At 48.7% G+C, this 20107-nt stretch overlaps 1 protein-coding gene across 1 annotated transcript in view; it reads left to right on the top strand.

Moving 5' to 3' along the window:
- CPM (carboxypeptidase M) overlaps nucleotides 1-20107 on the top strand; it is an 85953-nt gene that overhangs the window by 59459 nt on the left and 6387 nt on the right. The window contains exons 4-7 of the mRNA XM_062203267.1: nucleotides 10005-10177; nucleotides 12392-12576; nucleotides 13184-13354; nucleotides 18301-18453. Coding sequence (XP_062059251.1) covers nucleotides 10005-10177; nucleotides 12392-12576; nucleotides 13184-13354; nucleotides 18301-18453 — 682 coding nt within the window. The remainder of the gene's footprint in view (nucleotides 1-10004; nucleotides 10178-12391; nucleotides 12577-13183; nucleotides 13355-18300; nucleotides 18454-20107) is intronic.

The raw sequence follows: 20107 nt of genomic DNA on the forward strand, positions 1-20107 counted from the left end.
GATTTATTTACTTGAAAAAGAGGCAGAAAGACAGAAGTCTTCCATTCGCTGGTTCATTCCCCAAATGGCCAGAGCTGGGCCGATCAGAAGCCAGGAGCCAGGGGCTTCTCCTGGGTCTCCCACGTGAGTGCAGGGGCCCAAGGACTTGGGCCATCTTCTGCCACTTTCCCAGGCATATTAGCAGGGAGCTGGATTAGAAGTGGAGCAGCCAGGACTCGAACCCATACCCAAATGGGATGCCAGAGCCATAGGCAGTAGCTTAGCCCACTGCACCACATCACTGGCTCCAAGATTTGCAATATCTTTATCTGATCCCACACTTCCCAGTTTCTCCACTTGTCCTCAAAACTGTCCCAATTAGGATCTGGTCCAGGGCCATGTGTCCAATTCGGTTGATTTATGGATATGTTGCATATCTTGTATGTCTTTTTTAAGATTTATTTTTATTAGAAAGGTAGAGTTAGAGGGAGAGACAGATCTTCCATCCGCTGGTTCATTTCCCAAATGGTTGTAATGACCAGGCCTGGGCCAGGGCAAAGCCAGGAGCCAGGAACCCCATCCAGGTCTCCTGCATAGGTGCAAGGGTCCAAGCACTAGGAGCATTAGTAGGGAACTGGATCAGACGTAGAGCAACCGGGACTCAAGCCGGCACCCATATGGGATGCCAGTGTCACAGGTGGTGGCGTTACTCACTACACCACAGCACCGGCCCCTTGGATGTCTTCTAAGCTAGCATTTAAGGTCCCTTTTCATGACACTAGACCCATCAGCTGTCTGTCCTGGAGAATTCCCCATGCTCTCAAGTTTGCATTTGCTTCTTAGCGTATCCTTGAGCTGTGCCCCTTCGAGTTGGAAGGCAGATCCAAAGGTTCGCTGGCCAGGGTGAAACATCCTGGCAAACTCACATCTTAGGACTTGTGGAGGTGCCCTCATTTGGTTGATGCAGAGCCCATGCTAATCAGCCTGGCTACGTTCAGGATGTGGGACACAAACGATGGGTGGCAAAGTCCACTTCACCCACCAGTAAATGGGGTGTGTTTTGTTAGGAAAGAAGTGAAATCTACTCCTTAATTTGTGCACACTGCCCATGTTCTCTCAGTGTTTACTCAGAGTAGGGCCCACACTGGAGGAATTTTTCTTGTCTTCAGGAACTTGGCCGTTGGCTCAAATCCTTGCTGTGACGTTGGCTCCCTGGGCCACGTTAATCAGGCTGACGACTCTATATGGAGCTTGACAAGGAAATACAGTATATTCTAACATTGAACACGGAGCACACCAAGTACATTTTTTAAAGATTTATTTATTTATTTATTTGAAATTCAGAGTTACACAGAGAAGGAGAGGCAGAGAGAGAGGTCTTCCATCTGCTGGTTTATTCCCCAAATGACCACAATGGCCAGAGCTGAGCCAATCCAAAGCCAGGATACAGGAGCTTCTTCTAGGTCTCCCACATGGGTGCAAGGGCCCAAGGACTTGGGCCATCTTCTACTGCTTTCCCAGTAGCCGGCGCCAGCGGCTCAATAGGCTAATCCTCCACCTGCAGTGCCGGCACCCCGGGTTCTAGTCCCGGTCAGGGCGCCGGATTCTGTCCCGGTTGCCCCTCTTCCAGGCCAGCTCTCTGCTATGGCCAGGGAGTGCAGTGGAGGATGGCCCAAGTGCTTGGGCCCTGCATCCCATGGGAGACCAGGAGAAGCACCTGGCTCCTGGCTTTGGATCAGCACAGTGTGCTGGCTGCAGCGCACAGGCCGCGGCGGCCATTGGAGGGTGAACCATCGGCAAAGGAAGACCTTTCTCTCTGTCTCTCTCTCTCTCTCACTGTCCACTCTGCCTGTCAAAAATAAAAAAATAAATAAAACAAAACATTACTGCTTTCCCAGGCCATACTGATACCTCTAAGTCACCCATCTCTGTCCCCGTCTCCTCCTACGCCTCCACTGCTGTGGACTCGCCCTGGGCAGTGCCTCGATTAGCCTGTCGCCCAGCCTGGGCGGGGCTTAGTGGGCATGAGGTTTTCCAGGAGTTTCATGATATTTCCACATGGAGTTGGGCTTAGGTGTGTTTGTGGCATCGTCTCCTTCCCTGTGTAGGAGACCCAGGGGAGTCATGGGAAAGTGGGTATACCGGGTTGGCAATTTACAGGGTTGGAGTTGACACACAAGGCTAGAGACGGAGACTGTGGAGTGTTTTCCAGCTACTTTATTCTTAACTCCCTGCCTGTTCTGGGCCCTATATCAAAATGATGACCTCTTTCTCTCTCTCTCTCCTGTGACTGGGACGGGGTGACCTGCTATCCTGAGTTCCTACTGTAGGCAGCATTTTTGCCCCCACACCTATATAAAGTGTTCAGTATTAAGAATCCTTCAAATAGAATGACCTGAGCATTTGCACATCTCCCCTCCCTCGGCCCCTTAAGTCCTTGTGTTTTCAGAAAGCAGCACTCTGGACCTTCCTTGTGATAGACGTGTCAACAGTATTGAGTCAGGTACTGAATACATGATAGAGGAGGAGCTGGACAAGGTGTACCAGGGTCAGGGGAAGCGGCGACGATCCTTGCCCCCAAGGCTCAGCTGGGAGGTGGGGGTGGGAGGGTCAGCCCAGGATTGTAATGACCGGTGTGGAGTTAAATGGTGTAGGTGTGGACCCATGCTTGGGAAGGCAGGGAAAGTCTGCTAGATAGTGCAGTGTTCCAGCTGATACATAGTTTTAAAGATTTGTCGTATTTGACTAGCAGGACAGAGCTCTTCCATCTAGTGGTTTACTCTCCAAATAGCCCAGCAGCCAAGTCTGGGGCCAGGCCAAAATCAAGAGCCAGGAGCTTCTTCCGGGGCTCCCCAATGGGCACAGGGGCCACTGTAGTACAATGGCCACTACTTTCCCAGGTGCATTAGCAGGAGAGCTGGGTTAGAAGCAAAGCACAGGCACATGCACACACACACACCTTCATCTATTGGCTTTCGCCCCAGATGCCCACAACAGCTGAGGCTGGGTTGGGGCTGAAGCTGGCAGCCAGGAACACAATCCAGGTCTCTTGTGTGGATGGCAAGAATCCAACTTTTGACCTGTCACCTGCTGCCTCCCGGGATTAACAGGGCCTGTATTAGCAGGATGCTGGAGTCAGAAATTAGAGCTGGGCATCAAACCCTGGCACTCTGGTGGGGGTGCAGGCTCTCTAAGGTGATACCCAGGGAAGGATTAACTAAGGCATCAAATGAATTCACTCTGTACCGCACCGTTGTGGAGCCTGAAAATGGACAGACTTAACTTTTCCCCCGGAAGCTGCATCACAGTGTAACATTTCAGATTCCGGGGTTAGGGTAGCTTTGGTTTATGTCTCTGTCTCTGTCCATCCCTCATGCATGTACTACAATGGCCATGTCAACTACCGCCACCTGCATTTCCACGGGAGCTAGAGCGCTCAATTTTATCTGTCTGGTAAGTTACAGCTTACCAGAATTGATGGAGAATTTTTCTGCTTTCTGGGTTTTGCCACTGCAACCACGGGATGAATTATCAGTGAAGGGCACAGAAATGGGGTTCATCAGGGCTGTCAGCTGCCTAATGAGGGGTTCTTTCATTAAGTGCCCATGCCCACAGGAAGGAAGTGAGGTGCCGAATGAAAGGCTGGCTACGCTCATGGACAATATTTTAGCCACATTCTTTTTTAAAACTTGAATTCTCCAAGGTTTCCTACTCAAAGGCTTAATTTTAAATGAAGGGAAGTTTATACATAAAGCATGAATGTTAGATACATTTACATTAAGGTTGGAAGAATTAATTTGAATAATATTTGGCATAAAAATGCTCTTAAAGAGGGAGCAAAATATGGCCCAACCAAAAAAAACAGCATTTTGTTTAATTCCTTCTGAAATTTCATCTGCTTATCTCTGCATTTTTAAGTGACCTTTCAGTTGGTTCTGTGTTCTATCTCCAAGAATTCTTTTTGCCTTCTGCAGTGCAGCATTGAGACAAACAGAATATACTTCAGTTATACATTTGTGTTCCTGAAAGCACTGTGATTTTGTTTCTGAAGAATGGCATAGGTTTTCTTTCATTAAAATAATAATAAAATACTTGGGGCCAGTGCTGTGGCACCGGCACTCCTGGTTCTAGTCCCGGTTGGGGTGCCAGATTCTGTCCCGGTTGCTCCTCTTCCAGTCCAGCTCTCTGCTGTGGCCCGGGAGGGCAGTGGAGGATGGCCCAAGTGCTTGGGCCCTGCACCCCAGGGGAGACCAGGAAAGCACCTGGCTCCTGGCTTCGGATCAGCGCAGTGCGCCAGCCGTAGCAGCCGTTTGGGGGGTGAACCAACGGAAGGAAGACCTCTCTCTCTGTCTCTCTCTCTCACTAACTCTGCCTCTCAAAATATATATATATATATATAAAACGTCATTGTTTGACAGAAAGGCAGAGTTAGAGACAGGGAGAGACGAAGAGAGGGATCTTCTATCTACTGGTTCATCCCCCAGATGGTTGCAACAGCTGCAGCTAGCCTAGGAGCTTTATCCAGGTCTCCCACATGAGTGCAGGGCCATCCTCTGCTACTTTCCCAGGTGCATTAGCTGGGAGCTGGATCCAAAGTGGAGTATAGGGGCCCATATGGGATGATGGTATTGCAGGCAGTGGCTTAACTGCTGTACCACAGCACAGCACCTCCCCTCACCCTTTTTTTTTTTTTTTTTAATTGTTACTTTTACTTACTTGAAAGGCAGAGGAACAGAGAGTGAGAGACACAGAGATCTTCTATCTGCTGACTCACTTGCCAGATGGCCACAACATCAGGACTAGGCCAGGCTGAAGCCAGAAGCTTAGAACTCTGGTTTCCCACATGCGTGGCAGAGGTCCAGGTCCCTGGGTCATCTTCTGCCTTCCTAAGTGCATTAGCAGGGAGCTGGATTGGAAGCAGAGCAGCCAGGACTTGCACTGGGGCTCTGATATGGGATGCCAGCCAAAGGCAATGGCTTAATCCACTGTGCCACAATGCCAGCCCCTGTATGTGTTATCTTTAAATAAGAGGCCTGAAACTTAACTGTATTTGAATTTATGAACAGAAAAATAAAACTAAGGTAAAACTAATCAGTGAGCTTGATAAATGTTTTCTCAAAATAAGAAATTGATCATCAAAACATTTAACGGTGAGGAACACTACGAGGGGCTGATGTCATGCAGCAGGTTAAGCCACCTTCTGGGACACCCACATTCCATATGAGTGCCAGTTCAAGTCCTGGCTGCTCCACTTCCAATCCAGCTCCCTGCTAATGCACACGGGAAAGCAGCAGATGGCTCAAGTGCTTGCACCTCTGCATCCACATGGGAGACCTGGATGGAGTTCCAGGCTTTGGCCTGGCCCAACCCCAGCTGTTGAGGCCATTTGGAGAGTGAACCAGTACATGGCAGATCTGTCTCTCCCTTTTTCTCTGTAACTCTGCCTTTTAAGTAAATCTTTTTTGAAAAGATAATGAAACATTTTGAAACTGTAGTTATTTTTAAATATATTTCATCCTTTGATAGTATCTTGTTTTCCCCAAGCCAAAAATAGTTAGCTATGAAAAATTAACACTTTGAAAATCACTTCCTCTTCTCTCTTCCTGATCTCAGCTTGTTCTTTCATTATAAACTTTTTTTTTAAAGATTTATTTGAAAGGCAGAGTTACAGAGAGGCAGAGAGGTCTTTTATCCGCTAGTTCACTCTCCAGATGGCTGCAATAGCCACAGCTGGGCTGATCCGAAGTCAGGAGCATGGAGCTTTTTCCGAGTCTCCCACCTGGATGCAGGGGCCCAAGCACTTGGGTCATCTTCTGCTTTCCCAGGCCATAGCAGAGAGCTGGATCAGAAATGGAGCAGCCAGGACTCAAACCGGCACCCATGTGGGATGCCAGCACTGCAGGTGGCGGCTTCACCCGCTACACCAGAGCACTGACCCCTGTTTCAATTTCATTGTTAACTCACGTGCTGAGTTCTTGCATGCTTGAGAATGTGTGATTTAGAGTTAAGAAATTCACATTCAGAACCACAAGGGGTTTCTATAACTGACACTCACACACCACCCAATACTTAAGACTCAATGGGCTGGCACGTGGCTCAGCAGGCTAATCCTCCACCTTGCAGCGCCGGCACACCGGGTTCTAGTCCCGGTCGGGGCGCCGGATTCTATCCCAGTTGCCCCTCTTCCAGGCCAGCTCTCTGCTATGGCCCGGGAAGGCAGTGGAGGATGGCCCAAGTCCTTGGGCCCTGCACCCGCATGGGAGACCAGGAGAAGCACCTGGCTCCTGGCTTCGGATCAGCGCAATGCGCAGAGCGCAGCGGCCATTGGAGGGTGAACCAACGGCAAAAAGGAAGACCTTTCTCTCTGTCTCTCTCTCTCACTATCCACTCAGCCTGTGGTCTCTGGTCAGCATTTAGAAATGACAAGAACTGCGGGGCAGGCTAGTGCAGCCTGGCAGTTGAGCTGCCCTGGTCCCAGCTGGGCTTTATTCCCAGCTCCGTCTCCAGCTTCATGCTAAGGCAGAGCCCAGGAGATGGAGGTAATGGCTCACGTGATTGAATTCCTGCACACACCAGCAAGACCTGGGTTGAATTCCCAGCTCCGAACTTCTGCATGGCCTAGCCCTAGGTGCTGTAGGCCCCTGGGGAGTGAACAAACACTAAACAGTATAAGGAACCACAAGAGATTCCCGGTCACTTTCTCTTTTCTTTCCTCTCTCCTTGCACCCTTCTGAGAAAGCTCCTTACAACAGCCGCTGTCTCATGTGAAGTTGCCTTTCGCAATTTTCAAGTCCCCAGCTCCTCCCTCTCTGACTTCAGGGCAGCCAGTGTCAGAGCTTCTAGCATGTACTCTTACATGTGGACACCCTGTGTGAGGTTTGCATGGCTTTTTGGCTATTAGCATGTAAGGATTTTTTGCCGTGACGATCTTAACTGTCAAAAAGGAAGATCGGGACCAATGGAAGAGGAAGATAAAAACGAGTAGGAAAATGCTGGAGTTGGAACTGACTGTACTTGTTTCCATTCTGAGTTTTCTGGCTACCTGTGACTGTGTAAGTCACATAGCTCCACTTTTCTTTCTTTTTTCTTTTTATTTTTTCTTCTCTTTTTTTTTTTTTTTTTTTGACAGGCAGAGTGGATAGAGAGAGAGAGACAAAGGTCTTCCTTTGCCGTTGGATCACCCTCCAATGGCCGCTGCGGCCAGCGCGTTGCAGCCGGCGCACCGCGCTGATCCAATGGCAGGAGCCAGGTGCTTCTCCTGGTCTCCCATGGGGTGCAGGGCGCAAGCACTTGGGCCATCCTCCACTGCACTCCCGGGCCACAGCAGAGAGCTGGCCTGGATTAGCCTAGTGAGCCGCGATACCGGCCATAGCTCCAATTTTCTTAGGCCCGATTTCAGTTATTCTGTGTTCATTGGGGTAACAGATTCATAGACGGGGGCCTCTATGTGCCAGTGAGGGGACAGGGTGATGAATGTCACCCGAGGGCTGCTCACCCTGGGCCGCAGCGATGGCTTCCCGCAGTGCAGCCCTAACCGAGCCGGCTGAGGCCCCACTAAGGCTCTTCCTTCGCAGCCCACCACATCAGTGTCTGCGACCCTGGGCCCGTTAACCCCCTGCTGCCCTGGTTTCCCACTTCCCAGCCCTTAGCAGTGTCCTGGAGGCTAGCATTAGAGGGAGAACTTGATAAAGTCTAATCAAGTCTTCCTATCATAAGGCTAAAATGTAACTTTTTTTAAAAGATGTATTTATTTATTTGAAAGGCAGAGTTGGAGAGGGAGGGACAGAGATCTGTTGGTTCACTTCCCAAACCGCCATGACATCCAGGGATGGGCCAGGCTGAAGCCAGAAGCCAGGAACTTCATCTGGATCTCCTACGTGGGTGGCAGGAACCCAAGCACTTGGGTCATTTGCTGCTGCTGTTCCTAGGCCATTAGCAGGGAGCTGGATTGGAAGTGGAGCAGCTGGGACTTACCTGCATTGCAAGAAGTGGCTTTACCCACTCCACAATGTTGGCCCCAACTTTTTTAATGAGAAAAGTGGTAAAACTCTCTTGAGGAATGTAAGCCCTCTCACAGGCCTCCAGTTTCCTTACTGGTATATAAGATGATTCTTAGTGAATATGACAATTTAAAAATTGTAATAGTCATGCTTTTATTTAATGTATATTAGAAATACATATCTAGCAAAGAGCTAAAGATACAAAGCTTCATTAAAAAAAATTTTAGTTTATTTGAAAGACAGAGTTAGGGACAGAGAGGTAGATACAGAGATCTCCATCCACTGGTTCACTCCCCAGATGGCTGCAAAGGTCTTAGCTGAGCTGATCCGGAGCCAGGAGCCTCCTCCTAGGGGGTGCAGGGGCCCAAGGCCATCCTCCGCTGCCTTCCTTAGCTGCCTTAGCAGGGAGCTGGATCGGAAGTAGAGCAGCAAGGACCTGAACAGGTGCCCATATGGGATGATGGCACTGCAGGCTGGGGCTTTAACCCACTGTGCCACAGTGCTGGCCCCCAAAGCTTCATTTTTAATGTAAGTAAAAAGTCCATTTAAAGGATTCAAAGTAAAAATAGTATATGGATAATATAGATATGGCAATAACATAAAGTGCAAATGACTAAAGTTTCAGAAACATGAGAATGTGGAAGCCAGAAATATAGATATGGCAAAAAATTATACAAATGTCCAACAGACCTTGGAAATAGTGAAATTTGGGGGTAGAGAAACACAGAAATTAGGAATCTAAATTATGTTTATCACAAACTTGGATTCTTCTCTATTAAAATCTATACTGTTCTGGGGTAGGTATTTGGTGCAGCAGTCAAGATACCACTTGGGACAGGCATATCCAGTATGGGAGTGCCTGGGTGTGAGCCAGGCTCTGCTCCTAGCTCCAGCCTCTTGTTAATGTGCACCCTGTGGAGGTTGCTCATGATGGCTCAAGTACCTGGGTTCCTGCCACCCACCTGGAAGACCTGGACTGAGTTCCCAACTCCCAGCTCCAACCTGGCCCAGCCACAGTGAACCAGCACAACAGATAGGAGTGCTCTCTCACTCTGCTTTTCAAATGCTTTTTTTTTTTTGTAATTAAAACAAAAATAAGTAAATTTTTAATTATTTGATGTTCAATGCAGGGTTCTCTGAGATCCAATGTGGGTATACATGATGGCTCTCATACATTATGAGGTCATCCATGGAAACAAAACGCCTGTATCTGTGACTCCACCTCTTTATCACTCCAGAAAGTATTTTAGAAAACAAGCAAATAAGAATCTTTACTCAAATTCATTTTTTTAAGGAGCCCAAATTACATATGATCCCTTTAACTTTTCCTTTTTAGATTTTTAATTTATTATTTATGAGAGGTAGAGTTATATAAAGAGGGAGAGACAGAAAGGTTTTCCATCCCCTGGTTCACTCCCCAAATGGCCACAATGGCTGGAGCTGGGTCTGTTTGAAGCCAGGAGCTTCTTCCAGTTCTCCCAGATGGGTTCAGGGGCCCAAGGACTTGGGCCATCTTTTACTGCTTTCCCAGGCATATTAGCAGGGAACTGGATTAGAAGTGGAGCAGCTGGGACTCGAACCAGTGCCTATGTGGGATGCCGGCGCTGCAGGCAGATGATCAACCTACTGTGCACAGTGCCAGCTGCTCCTCTTCCCATCCATTCTCTGCTTGTGGCCTGAGAAAGCAGTCAAAGGTTGCCCAAGTGCTTGAGCCCCTGCCACACTCCTGAGACCCAAGGATGAAGCTTCTGGCTCCTGTCTTAGCTTGGCTCCAAGCTGTTTCAGCCTTTTTGGGAATGAGCCAGCAATGTCTCTCTTTCAAATCACTCAATCTGGGAAAAAAAAAAAAAAAAAAAAAAAAAAGAGTGCCAGTAGCCAGCATGCCAGCAGGTTAGGCAGCAGGAGTCCTACAGACGAGTCTAGGCTAGGTGGAGAGGTCCCACAGGGGAATCTGTGCTTTGGGGCGTGTTCTCCCGATTGCCTCTGACCTATCAGACACCCTTCTCCTTTTCTGTAACCACACAGACTGTTGGGCGGGAACTGCTGCTCCATCTGATTGACTATCTCGTAACCAACCACGGGAAAGACCCTGAAATCACAACCCTCATCAACAGCACCCGGATACACATCATGCCTTCCATGAACCCAGATGGATTCGAAGCCGTCAAAAATCCTGACTGTTTTTACAGCAATGGAAGGTAAGGATGGACCTGACCTTTGTTTAAAAACGAAACATGAAGGCTCCCTTTAGGCACCTCTCGGCCCTGGCAAGAGGTAAGCGGGTGGGGCTGGAGTTGTGGAGGAGCTGGTTCAAGTCCCAGCTGCTCCACTTCCGACCCAGCTTCCTGCTAATGACCTATGCAAAGCAGTGGAAGATGGCACAATTGCTTGGGTCCCTGCCACCCACATAGGAGACCTGGAAGCAGCTTCTGGCTCCTGGCTTCAGCCTGGCCATGGTGGCCATTTGGGGAGTGAACCAGCAGATGAGATTTCTCTGTCTCTCTCTGTAACTCTGCCTTTGAAATAAATAAGCAATCTTTAATTTAAAAAAAAAAAAGCAACTGAGTTATACAATGGCCAAGCGCCTCGGGGCCTGTGCCTCGTCACTGATATGAAGTCCTCCAGGGCTGCCGGGTGCTCGCAATAGGAGATGTGACATCCTGGATAAGGCGGCTTGACCCCGGGCCTGCCTTCCCTCACTGGCTTGGTCACTCCTCCATCATCTGCTTGGGCCCCATGGGTCCCTTCTACTTCCTGGAACTACCAGGTGCTCGCCCTGCCGAATTGTGTTGCACCTGCCATTCCCCACCCTGCATGCCCTCCTGCTGCCCCCCACCTCTTAGAGTAGGCCCTGAACACTTGGGTCCAATGTTTAGCGCCCGATTTCCTGTTTAATCTCTCTGTATTCTAAACTGCAAGATCCCTGAGGGCAGGAATCCAGTCCACTGTGTTCACTGCTGTAAGATCCCCAGTGCCCGGCACAGTCCTCAGGCCCGTGATGGTTACTGGTTCATTTGTGAAGCCAGCAGTCCAAGAACGAGTCACAAAGTTTGTCCTGCAGTAGGTTGTTTTTTTTTTTTTTTTTTTTTTGGACAGGCAGAGTTAGAGAGAGAAAGGTCTTCCTTCCGTTGGTTCACCCCCCAAATGGTCACTACGGCCGGCGCGCTGCGCTGATCTGAAGCCAGAAGCCAGGAGCTTCCTCCTGGTCTCCCATGCAGGTGCAGGGCCCGAGGACCTGGGCCATCCTCCACTGCCTTCCCGGGCCACAGCAGAGAGCTGGCCTGGAAGAGGAGCAACCGGGACAGAATCCGGCGCCCCAATCGGGACTAGAACCCGGGGTGCTGGCGCCGCAGGTGGAGGATTAACCAAGTGAGCTGTGGCGCTGGCCCCTGCAGTAGTTCTGACTTAAACAAGTCACCTTGGGAAGTTTGGAATTTCTCAGCTGTCTAATGTACATTTATATTTGTGCAACATATAAATTTGCTCCTCCAAAGATAAAATTGAACCACTGCATCCTCCTCAATTTTAAGCTTTTCTAGCATATTTAAAGGTGGCCACTCTACTTTTCAGAAATGTTTGTATAAAGTAGCCTGGTCACTCTTGGGTTATGGAATGCTGTGTAACAGTCACACAGTGCAGTGATTCAAAACCACAGCCTCGGGGCGACATGTGGCACAGCAGTTAAAACACCACTTGGGACACCGCATCCCATAGCAGTACCTGGGTCTGAGTCCCCACTCTGTTTCCAATCCCAGCTGCCTACTAATGTGTTCCCTGGGAGGTAACAGGTAATTAATGGCTCAACTACTGGGGCCCTGCCACCATGTGGGAGACCTGGACTCAGTTCCAGGCTCTCAGCTTTTCACCTGGCCCAGCCCTGACGATTGCAGATAGTTGGGGAGGAAACTAGCAGATGCAAGATCTTTTCTTTCTGCCTCTCTAATTATTTGTTTAAAAAAAAATTGAGTCTTAACTGAAACAAACTTTTGAGCAGCTTTTCTGTTTATTCTCAGTTCTGTGTGTGAGGAATTTGGGCAGAGATGGCTCAGGGACATGGGCTACTGATGTGGGGCCAAGTGCCTGGAGCCTCAGTTCTGGCTGTCACCAGGGAGCTGTCCCTGTGGCCTCGGCATTCTAAAAGGGAGTGTTCTAAGAGCAGAAGCCCCAACATGCAAGCCCTTACTCATCACAACAGCTAAGGTCCCACTGATGAGAGCAAGTCACGTACATGGGAGGGGACGATGGAGGGTGCCAGGTATGGTGCATTGGAGGCCACCAGGGCAACCATCCACACCTGCAGTCACCTGTATTGTGAAAGTAAGAAGAGACCAGACCTGCAAGAATCCATTGCCCTATCCATTCCCCTACACAACAAATAAAACCTAGAAATTAAAAAAATCTTTCTTTTAAAGGGAAAACTTTAACCAGTATGACCTGAATCGAAACTTCCCCGATGCTTTTGAATATAATAACGTGTCGAGGCAGCCTGAAACTGCGGCCGTCATGAAGTGGCTGAAGACCGAGACGTTTGTCCTCTCTGCGAACCTGCATGGCGGTGCCCTGGTGGCCAGTTACCCATTTGATAATGGTGTTCCAGGTAAGCAGATGCGGGTCAGACCCTGGCTTCCCAGCTCCAGACTAGAGCTGCAAGCCCTGAATGGGGATGGGACTCCGCTTCCTGCTACGCTTCTCACTGCCCCCACACACTGTCATCCTCCCTGCCATTCAGCCACGAAGGGGCAGCGTGGCTGGACGGCAATCAACACTTGATATCTACCAGTTAAAGGGTAAGACTAGGTCAATTCACAAAAGGAAATCAGACAAACAGAAAATTAGAACTTGCGCTTTTTGCCAACCATGTGAGCAGTAACTGCTGACCCCTCTTTAAACTTTATGGGATAAAGTGTGCAGCAAGGGACTTAAAGTGTCACAAAGGCTTCAACTAATCCCTGTGGCACCTGAGCAAAGTTTATTGACCTCCAGCAATTAGAGTGACAATGAGGATGTTTCATTTCCAGAAGTTTGAATACTTGGTCTACAATTGTTACCAAGCACGAAGAGCAGAGGGCACATATACAAGTGGATGACGATTTCCCTGGGGAACTTAGAGCCTGTGTGTGGTGTGGTGTGATTATGTGTTTGTTGATGTGTGGTATTGTCTCCTCTTACTCAACGGATAGGTGTTGGTTTGTTTTTCAAAACAGCAACTGGAGCATTGCTCTCCCGAAGTGTAACTCCTGATGATGATGTTTTTCAATATCTTGCAAATATCTATGCATCAAGAAACCCCAACATGAAGAAAGGAGATCAGTGTGAGAACAAACTGAACTTTCCTAACGGAGTTACCAATGGATACTCCTGGTATCCACTGCATGGTGAGTTTTTCTTCAGTCATTCCATCCTCCTTATTGCCTTCACCCGGAAGTGCCAGCTTGGTTAGGCTGACCCAGTCTTTGGGAACAGTGCAGTCCTGTCCATCATGTCTCCATCAGCCAATACCGCAGGAGCAGTGGCAGCAACGGCAGCAACTTGATAGCTTGAGAGATGCTCGGATGTGCTCCTCACTGCCCATTCATTCAGATGCTTGCTTATGAGCCAGGAACTGTGTTAAGATGAACAAGAGGTGGAACTTACCCTCAAGTCTGACAGAGGAGCTAGGCATGCAACTAAATAATTGTGATAGCAGTGCACTTGGAATAAAGAGACTTAGAAAAGGCACAGTGTACCACAGGGATGCCAAGCCAAAACCTAATAGGGACCAGTGAGAAGCTTGGAGCAATGTGCTGTAAGGGATGTGGATTGAGCTAAATATCATGCTGCAGGAGGGAGCCAGTATTGCCAGAGTCTCCGGTTAGTATAAGAAGTCGGATGTTCCTGTGAAGTGCCGTGATTTTAAATCCACTTTGCAGGCTAACCAGAGGGCTCTCCATGCAGGAAACGGGGAGAGGGGCTCCAGCCTTCTTCCCCTCAAGTAGGACGCCCAGGTGAGGGAGGAGGTGAGGCTGCTGTGTGGGGAACGTGGAGGGCTGTTCTTATCTGAAGACAGAATTATGTAAGCAGGAGCCCGAGGTCACGGAGAACCCCTTCTAGTCTGGGGAGGCAAAGTGAAGCAGAAGCCGCTGGGGTGTAGGGCAGGCAGCGGGCTGGAGTACTATAGCCTCCCCCTCTACCTGGTTAGCTGGGCTCTTCCTGCAGCAAGATACAGGCCTCTTCCGAGGGTGCCTTCCCCAGTTTCCCCTTTGGATGTGTAGGTATCAGGTAGTTTTCCACAAGCTGGGTATCTTAAGAAGATTTTTTTAAAGATTTATTTGAGGGGGCCAGCACTGTGGCATAGCAGGTTAAGCCTCCACCTGCATCTCCAGTTTGAGTCCCACCTACTCCACTTCCAATCCAGCTCCCGGCTAATGGCCTGAGAAAAGCACTGGAAGATGGCCCAAGTGCTTAGGCCCCTGCTCCCATGTGGGAGACTTGGAAGAAGCTCTTGGCTTCAGCCTGGCCCAGCCCTGGCTATTGTGGCCATTTGGGGAGTGAACCAGTGAAGAGGATCTCTCTGCCTTTCAAATAAATAAAAATAGACCTTTTATTTTTATTTTCAAGTTTTTTTAAAAAATTATTTGAAAGGCAGAGAGATCCTCCATCTACTGCTTCACTCCCCAAATGGCTGCAACGGCCAGGGCTGGGCCAGGCTGAAGCCAAGAGCTTCTTCCAAGTCTCCCACATGGGTGCAAGAGCCCAAGGACTTGGGCCATCCTCCACTGCTTTCCCAGGTGCATTTGCAGGGAGCTAGATAGGAAGTAGAGCAGCCAGAACCCAAACTAGTGTCCATACAGGATGCCAGCACTGCAGATGGCGGTTTAACCCATTTCCTTAAATAAATATTCACAAGTTCTTTTTGAGAGGCAGAGTGACAGAGACAGTTCCCATCCACTAGGTTTACTCCCTCAATAGCCACAAGAACCACCGCTGGGCCAGACTGGAGCTGGGAGCCAGGAAATCAATCCACGTTTCCACGGGGGTGAACTACTTGAGTCCTCACTGCTGCCTCCCAGGGCGAGCACTGTCGGGAAGCCATACTCAGAGCTGGCACTCACACCATGCACTCTGAAATGGGATGTGGGCATCTTAACTGCTAGGCCCAGTGCCCACCCTGTAAGCTGTACTTGTGTGTTTGAGTGGCTCTCTGCTGGCTTCCAGGTAATATAAATAAGCACAGGCCATGACGGGCAGGCGCAGCTACCCAACATCTCAGCCTTTACAGCCCCACCAAGGGCTTCATCTTCAGAGCTAGGAAAGGGTGCTGTGCTGTCTTCCATGGGCTCACCAGCTGTAACTTTGGTGTGGAGGGAATCAGCTAGGAACGCCAGGGGTTGCTGGGAGGTATTCCCAAGTGTGCCTGCCTCTGTGTGAGATATGTGCCCTCGTCAGGAAGAAAGCAGAAAAGCCGGCCCTGGCTTTGGAGCTTCAGAGTCCACCTTGCATATCTTGCTGGCCAGGCCCACTGGCCTTCCCCAGAACCATACCCCATCCATGCTTGGCCTTCTCAACCCCAAATTCCTGCTAGAAGTTCCCTACCACTTAAAACTCCACTTCCCGAGAAATGCCATGGGCTTTGTTTTGTCTTCTCTCTTGCCCCTTTCCTTTGACTTAAACAGAAGGACAGAGAAAGAATCCGCTCTGGACTCTGAACCCACATAGATATTACTTAGTATATAAAATATTGCATCTAGGTGTTATTTACATACTATCTGACCATTTTCTTAGCATTAAAGCTTTCTGGGGTGGGTGCTGTAGTTCAGTGAGTTAAGTCTCCACCTGTGCTACCCACACCCCATGTCAGAGTGCTGTCTACTCCACTTCTGTTCTAGCTCCCTGTTAATACCTATCCTGGGAGGCAGCAGATGATGGCTCAAGTATGAGTCCCTTTCAAATCAATAAATAAACCTTAAAAGAAAGGCAGAGCAACAGAGGGAGACAGAGTTCCTATGTCTGCTAGTTTACTCCTAAGGCCAGGCCAAAGCCAGGAGCCTGGAACTCCATCTGGGTCTCCCACACAGGTGGCAGGGTCTCAAGCACTAGACCATCTTCAGCTGCTTTCCCAAGAACCGGGAGCTGGGCTGGAAGCCAAACAGCCAGGACTCTGAGACTCCAACCCACACTGACATCGGATGTCAGCATTGCAAGTGGTGGCTTAATCCACCTGCTACATTGCCAGCCCATGCCTTTCAAATAAATAAAAACACTTTTTAAAAATTTTTCAATGGGACCGGCGCAGGAGGCTGACGCCCTGGCCTGAAGTACGGGCATCCCATATGGGCGCCCGTTCAAGACTCGGCTGCTCCATTTCCGATCCAGCTCTCTGCTATGCCCTGGGAAAGCAGCAGAAGATGGCTCAAGTCCTTGGGCCCCTGCACCCGCGTGGGAGACCCAGAAGCAGCTCCTGGCTTCCGATAGGCACAGCTCTGGCCATTGCGGCCAACTGAGGAGTGAACCAGTGGATGAAAGACCTCTCTCTCTCTGATGCTCCTCCCTATTTTTAACTGTGGTTTTCAAATAAAAATAAATAAATCTTTAAAAAAATTTTTTCGGGGCCAGGGCAGAGCGCAACACGTTAAGCCACTGCCTGCAATGCTGGCATCCCATACGGACATGGGTTTAAGTCCCAGCTGCTCCACTTCCTATCTAGCTCCCTGCTAATGTACCTGGGAAAGCAGTGGAGGATGGCCCAAGTACTTGGCTTCCTGGCTTTGGATCACCCCAGCTGTGGCCATCTGGGGAGTGAACCAGAAGATGGAAGACCTCTCTGACTCAAATAAATAAATAAGTCTTTGTAATTTATGACTTTCCAAAAACCCCAATGGAATTGTGAATACATACCTCTGAGCAGATAAAGTGAAGCAATCTATCAAAAACTACTTCCTTCAAAATTACTATAGTCTCATATCCTAGATGCCAGTGATTATAAAACACAATGTACCAGAGCTGGCCCTGTAGTGTAGTGGGTAAAGCTGCCACCTGCAGTGCCGACATCCCATATGAGTGCTGGTTCGACTCCCTGCTGCTCCACTTCCAATCCAGCTCTCTGCTATGGCCTGGGAAAACAGCAGAAGATGGCCCAAGTCCTTGGGCCCCTGCACCCATGTGGGAGACCTGGAAAAAGCTCCTGGCTCAGGCTGTTGTGGCCATTTAGGGAGTGAACCAGTAGATGGAACACCTCTCTACTCTTCTATAACTTTGCCTTTCAAATAAATAAACCTTAAAAAAAAAAAAAAAAAAAGCCTTTGGCTAACTGGTTATAACATCCACGTTCCCCCTGGAGAACCATGGTTTGATACCCTGGCTCCATTCCTGACTCCACCCTGGGAAGCAGCAGTGACAGCTAAGTAACAGGTATCTGCCACCCAAGTGGGAGTTCTTGATTGAGTTCCCAGCTTCTGGCCTGCAGCCACCTAGGGAATGAACCAATAAATGGGAGCTGCCTCTGAAATATTTAAAAAAAAAGAAAACACACACACACTTCAGTTGTACTAAAGACACATCTCAATTCAGAGATACTCAGCTATGAAAAGTTTCATATCTTAGTATGAAAAGGTTGTAGACCTCTGAAAATAGGGTCTCCAGAGAGAAGAACTGGGAAGTGAGCAGAAGCAACGGCAAGCTCAGATGCAGCAGATTCCAGATCTCCTACCTCTGAGAGTCAGCCGGCATCCTTGCTTTTATCCCCGGAGAACTCAGGTGTTGTGGGCGAGGTGAGACAGCCTGAACTCTAGTCTCTGCCATCCACTGGCAGAGATCACTTGTAATCACAGATGTTACTTTCCAACCTGTAAAGTAGGGATCATTGTCATGCGGCATAAATGAATGGATACATAAGCACTTTTAATAACACCTAGCAATAGTACTTCATGGTGCTCATTACTGTGTCCCCAAATTAGTGCACTTGATACTAAACGTACTACAGAGAGTTTATGGAAATATTTTTAAAGCAACCTCTATCTTATGTTAATTAAAAGTGTACAGAAAAAATTACTTTAAATTGAAAAACTAGAAGAAAATAGACCCTTCCTCCACCCCTCACTTCAATGAGCGGTTGAACTTCGAGCAACTCTGATCTAGTTGCCCATATGGGAACATTTAGGATTGCCTGGCCATGCCTGGATAAGAAAATGTCAGCCCTAACTTGACGTGTCAATATCAAATTCCTCCCTTCCTGTTTTCATGTGCTTTCCCTGCGACTGCCTCATTCACTTGTCCCCAAGGTGCTTTTTGCCTGGCTCCCCTCCAGTGACAGACCCTAACAAAGATGAACTGTGCTTGTGTGTAGGCGGAATGCAAGATTACAACTACATCTGGGCCCAGTGCTTTGAAATTACGCTGGAGCTGTCGTGCTGCAAATACCCTCCTGAGGAGGAGCTGCCATCCTTCTGGAATTATAACAAAGCCTCGTTGATCGAATATATGAAACAGGTGCACCTAGGTTTGTTAAAATTTTCTTGTTAATTCCTTAACACAAAATGCAGCATCTGGCAAGGCAGATGCAAGCTGCCACTGATGTTTTCTAGGTGCAGTCACAGTGCCAGGAACAACGGTTAAGAATTCTCTCTGCAGGAGTATCTGCAGTGTGTAAGAAACGCAGTGCCCACCTGCGCCTACAAGAGCAAGTGTGATACATATGGGATATAAAAGTCCATGGTACACCTGACTTTACATGTTGAATGGCTTTGACTCTAGCAGAAGAGCAGGAAAACAGGAGGGTCCTCTGTTACAGTTTCTCCCATTTACACAAAAGCCAGCTTTGCTTGTCATTTCCCATCCACTATCACAGACACAAACGCCATTTTTTGCAGAATTGGGGTGGTGACCTAGCCCCATTAGCTTCAACCCTCCCACCCCTCAACGGAGCAAACGACCTGTCACTAGGAATCTCCCCCGCCCGTTTTCTGAAGGCTGTCTGGCCTTTATCACAGATGGACAAGAGGGAAGCAGGGGTAGCTCTTCAAGCATGTACGGCAGACTCACCAGAGGGTGCAGCCCCATCTCCAGGGGGTCAGAGCGAGGCCTCGCCAACTGAGAACATCATGCCAGGTGCTGAGGATTCCAGTCCAGGTGTGTGCTTAGAACACCATGCACCAGAAGAAACGCAGTACCTGTGACAGCGACGGAATCACACGTAGGGCATGTTGGGTCCACAGTCAGTGGCTCTCCAAGCATTTGTGGAGGACTCCTCTGCCATGCTAGCGTTCTGTTTCTTCATTCAGCATGGCCTGGAGGAAGGAATACCAGGAACTGGCAGAACAGTTATGCCACTGCATTGATCCAAGGTGTGTGCGTGTGTTGAAGAGGTTTGCTGCCTGGGTCTCCTGCATCATTGTATAAATCTCAGATTTTTCCATAAGCTTCACCCCAAAGCTTTCCACCTGCTAAAAAGGAGACTAAGGAAGGCCAAAGGAGGGGAGTGCACGGGCAGAGAACCAAGAGCAGAGACAGTAAATACCTGCTCTTGACCACGTCTCTAAAACGAACGCCCCTCCCTCACTTTCATACCGACAGCCCTGCTCCGTGTCCTGACCTGAACAGAGGTGCGCAGGGACTGCCGGGGAGCACACTGGGCTGGTCTGACTGGCCGGCTCGGGCACGCAGGAGGTTGGTTCCCTGTAACAGGGGTTTGCGGAATGTCATCTGATTCACAGCATCTTAACAAAGCTTATAAACCTAGTATTGGGCTTTTCTCCTTCTTCACTATGTCCTCTTGTGCTTGGTATTCTGGCATTTCATTCTGCACTGGATTTTCCTGTTGAGACACATTAATTTAATATTTCTATTATATTTCTACCTCTACTGATCCTTTAGTGTTACGCTTGCCTGTTCTTTTCCAGAATTCATTCTTCATCAGTATCAAAATAGGAGTGCAACTGAGCATGAAATATGCTTGATGTAACCACACTCTTCTTTTCAAAATTTCCATTTAGCTATAAAGGTTATTTGCCAGCCACTGAATTAAATCAGGCTTTGAAGGGTATTGATGAGAATACTGCCAATGGAGGAGCTTTAAAAACTGGGAAGTAACATACAAATTACGTAACTCTTACTGATTTGGAGAAATTACAGGTCTACTACACTGAGTTTATGAA

Source organism: Lepus europaeus, chromosome 10 (genome assembly GCF_033115175.1).
Source record: "Lepus europaeus isolate LE1 chromosome 10, mLepTim1.pri, whole genome shotgun sequence".
Classification (NCBI taxonomy): Eukaryota; Metazoa; Chordata; class Mammalia; order Lagomorpha; family Leporidae; genus Lepus; species Lepus europaeus.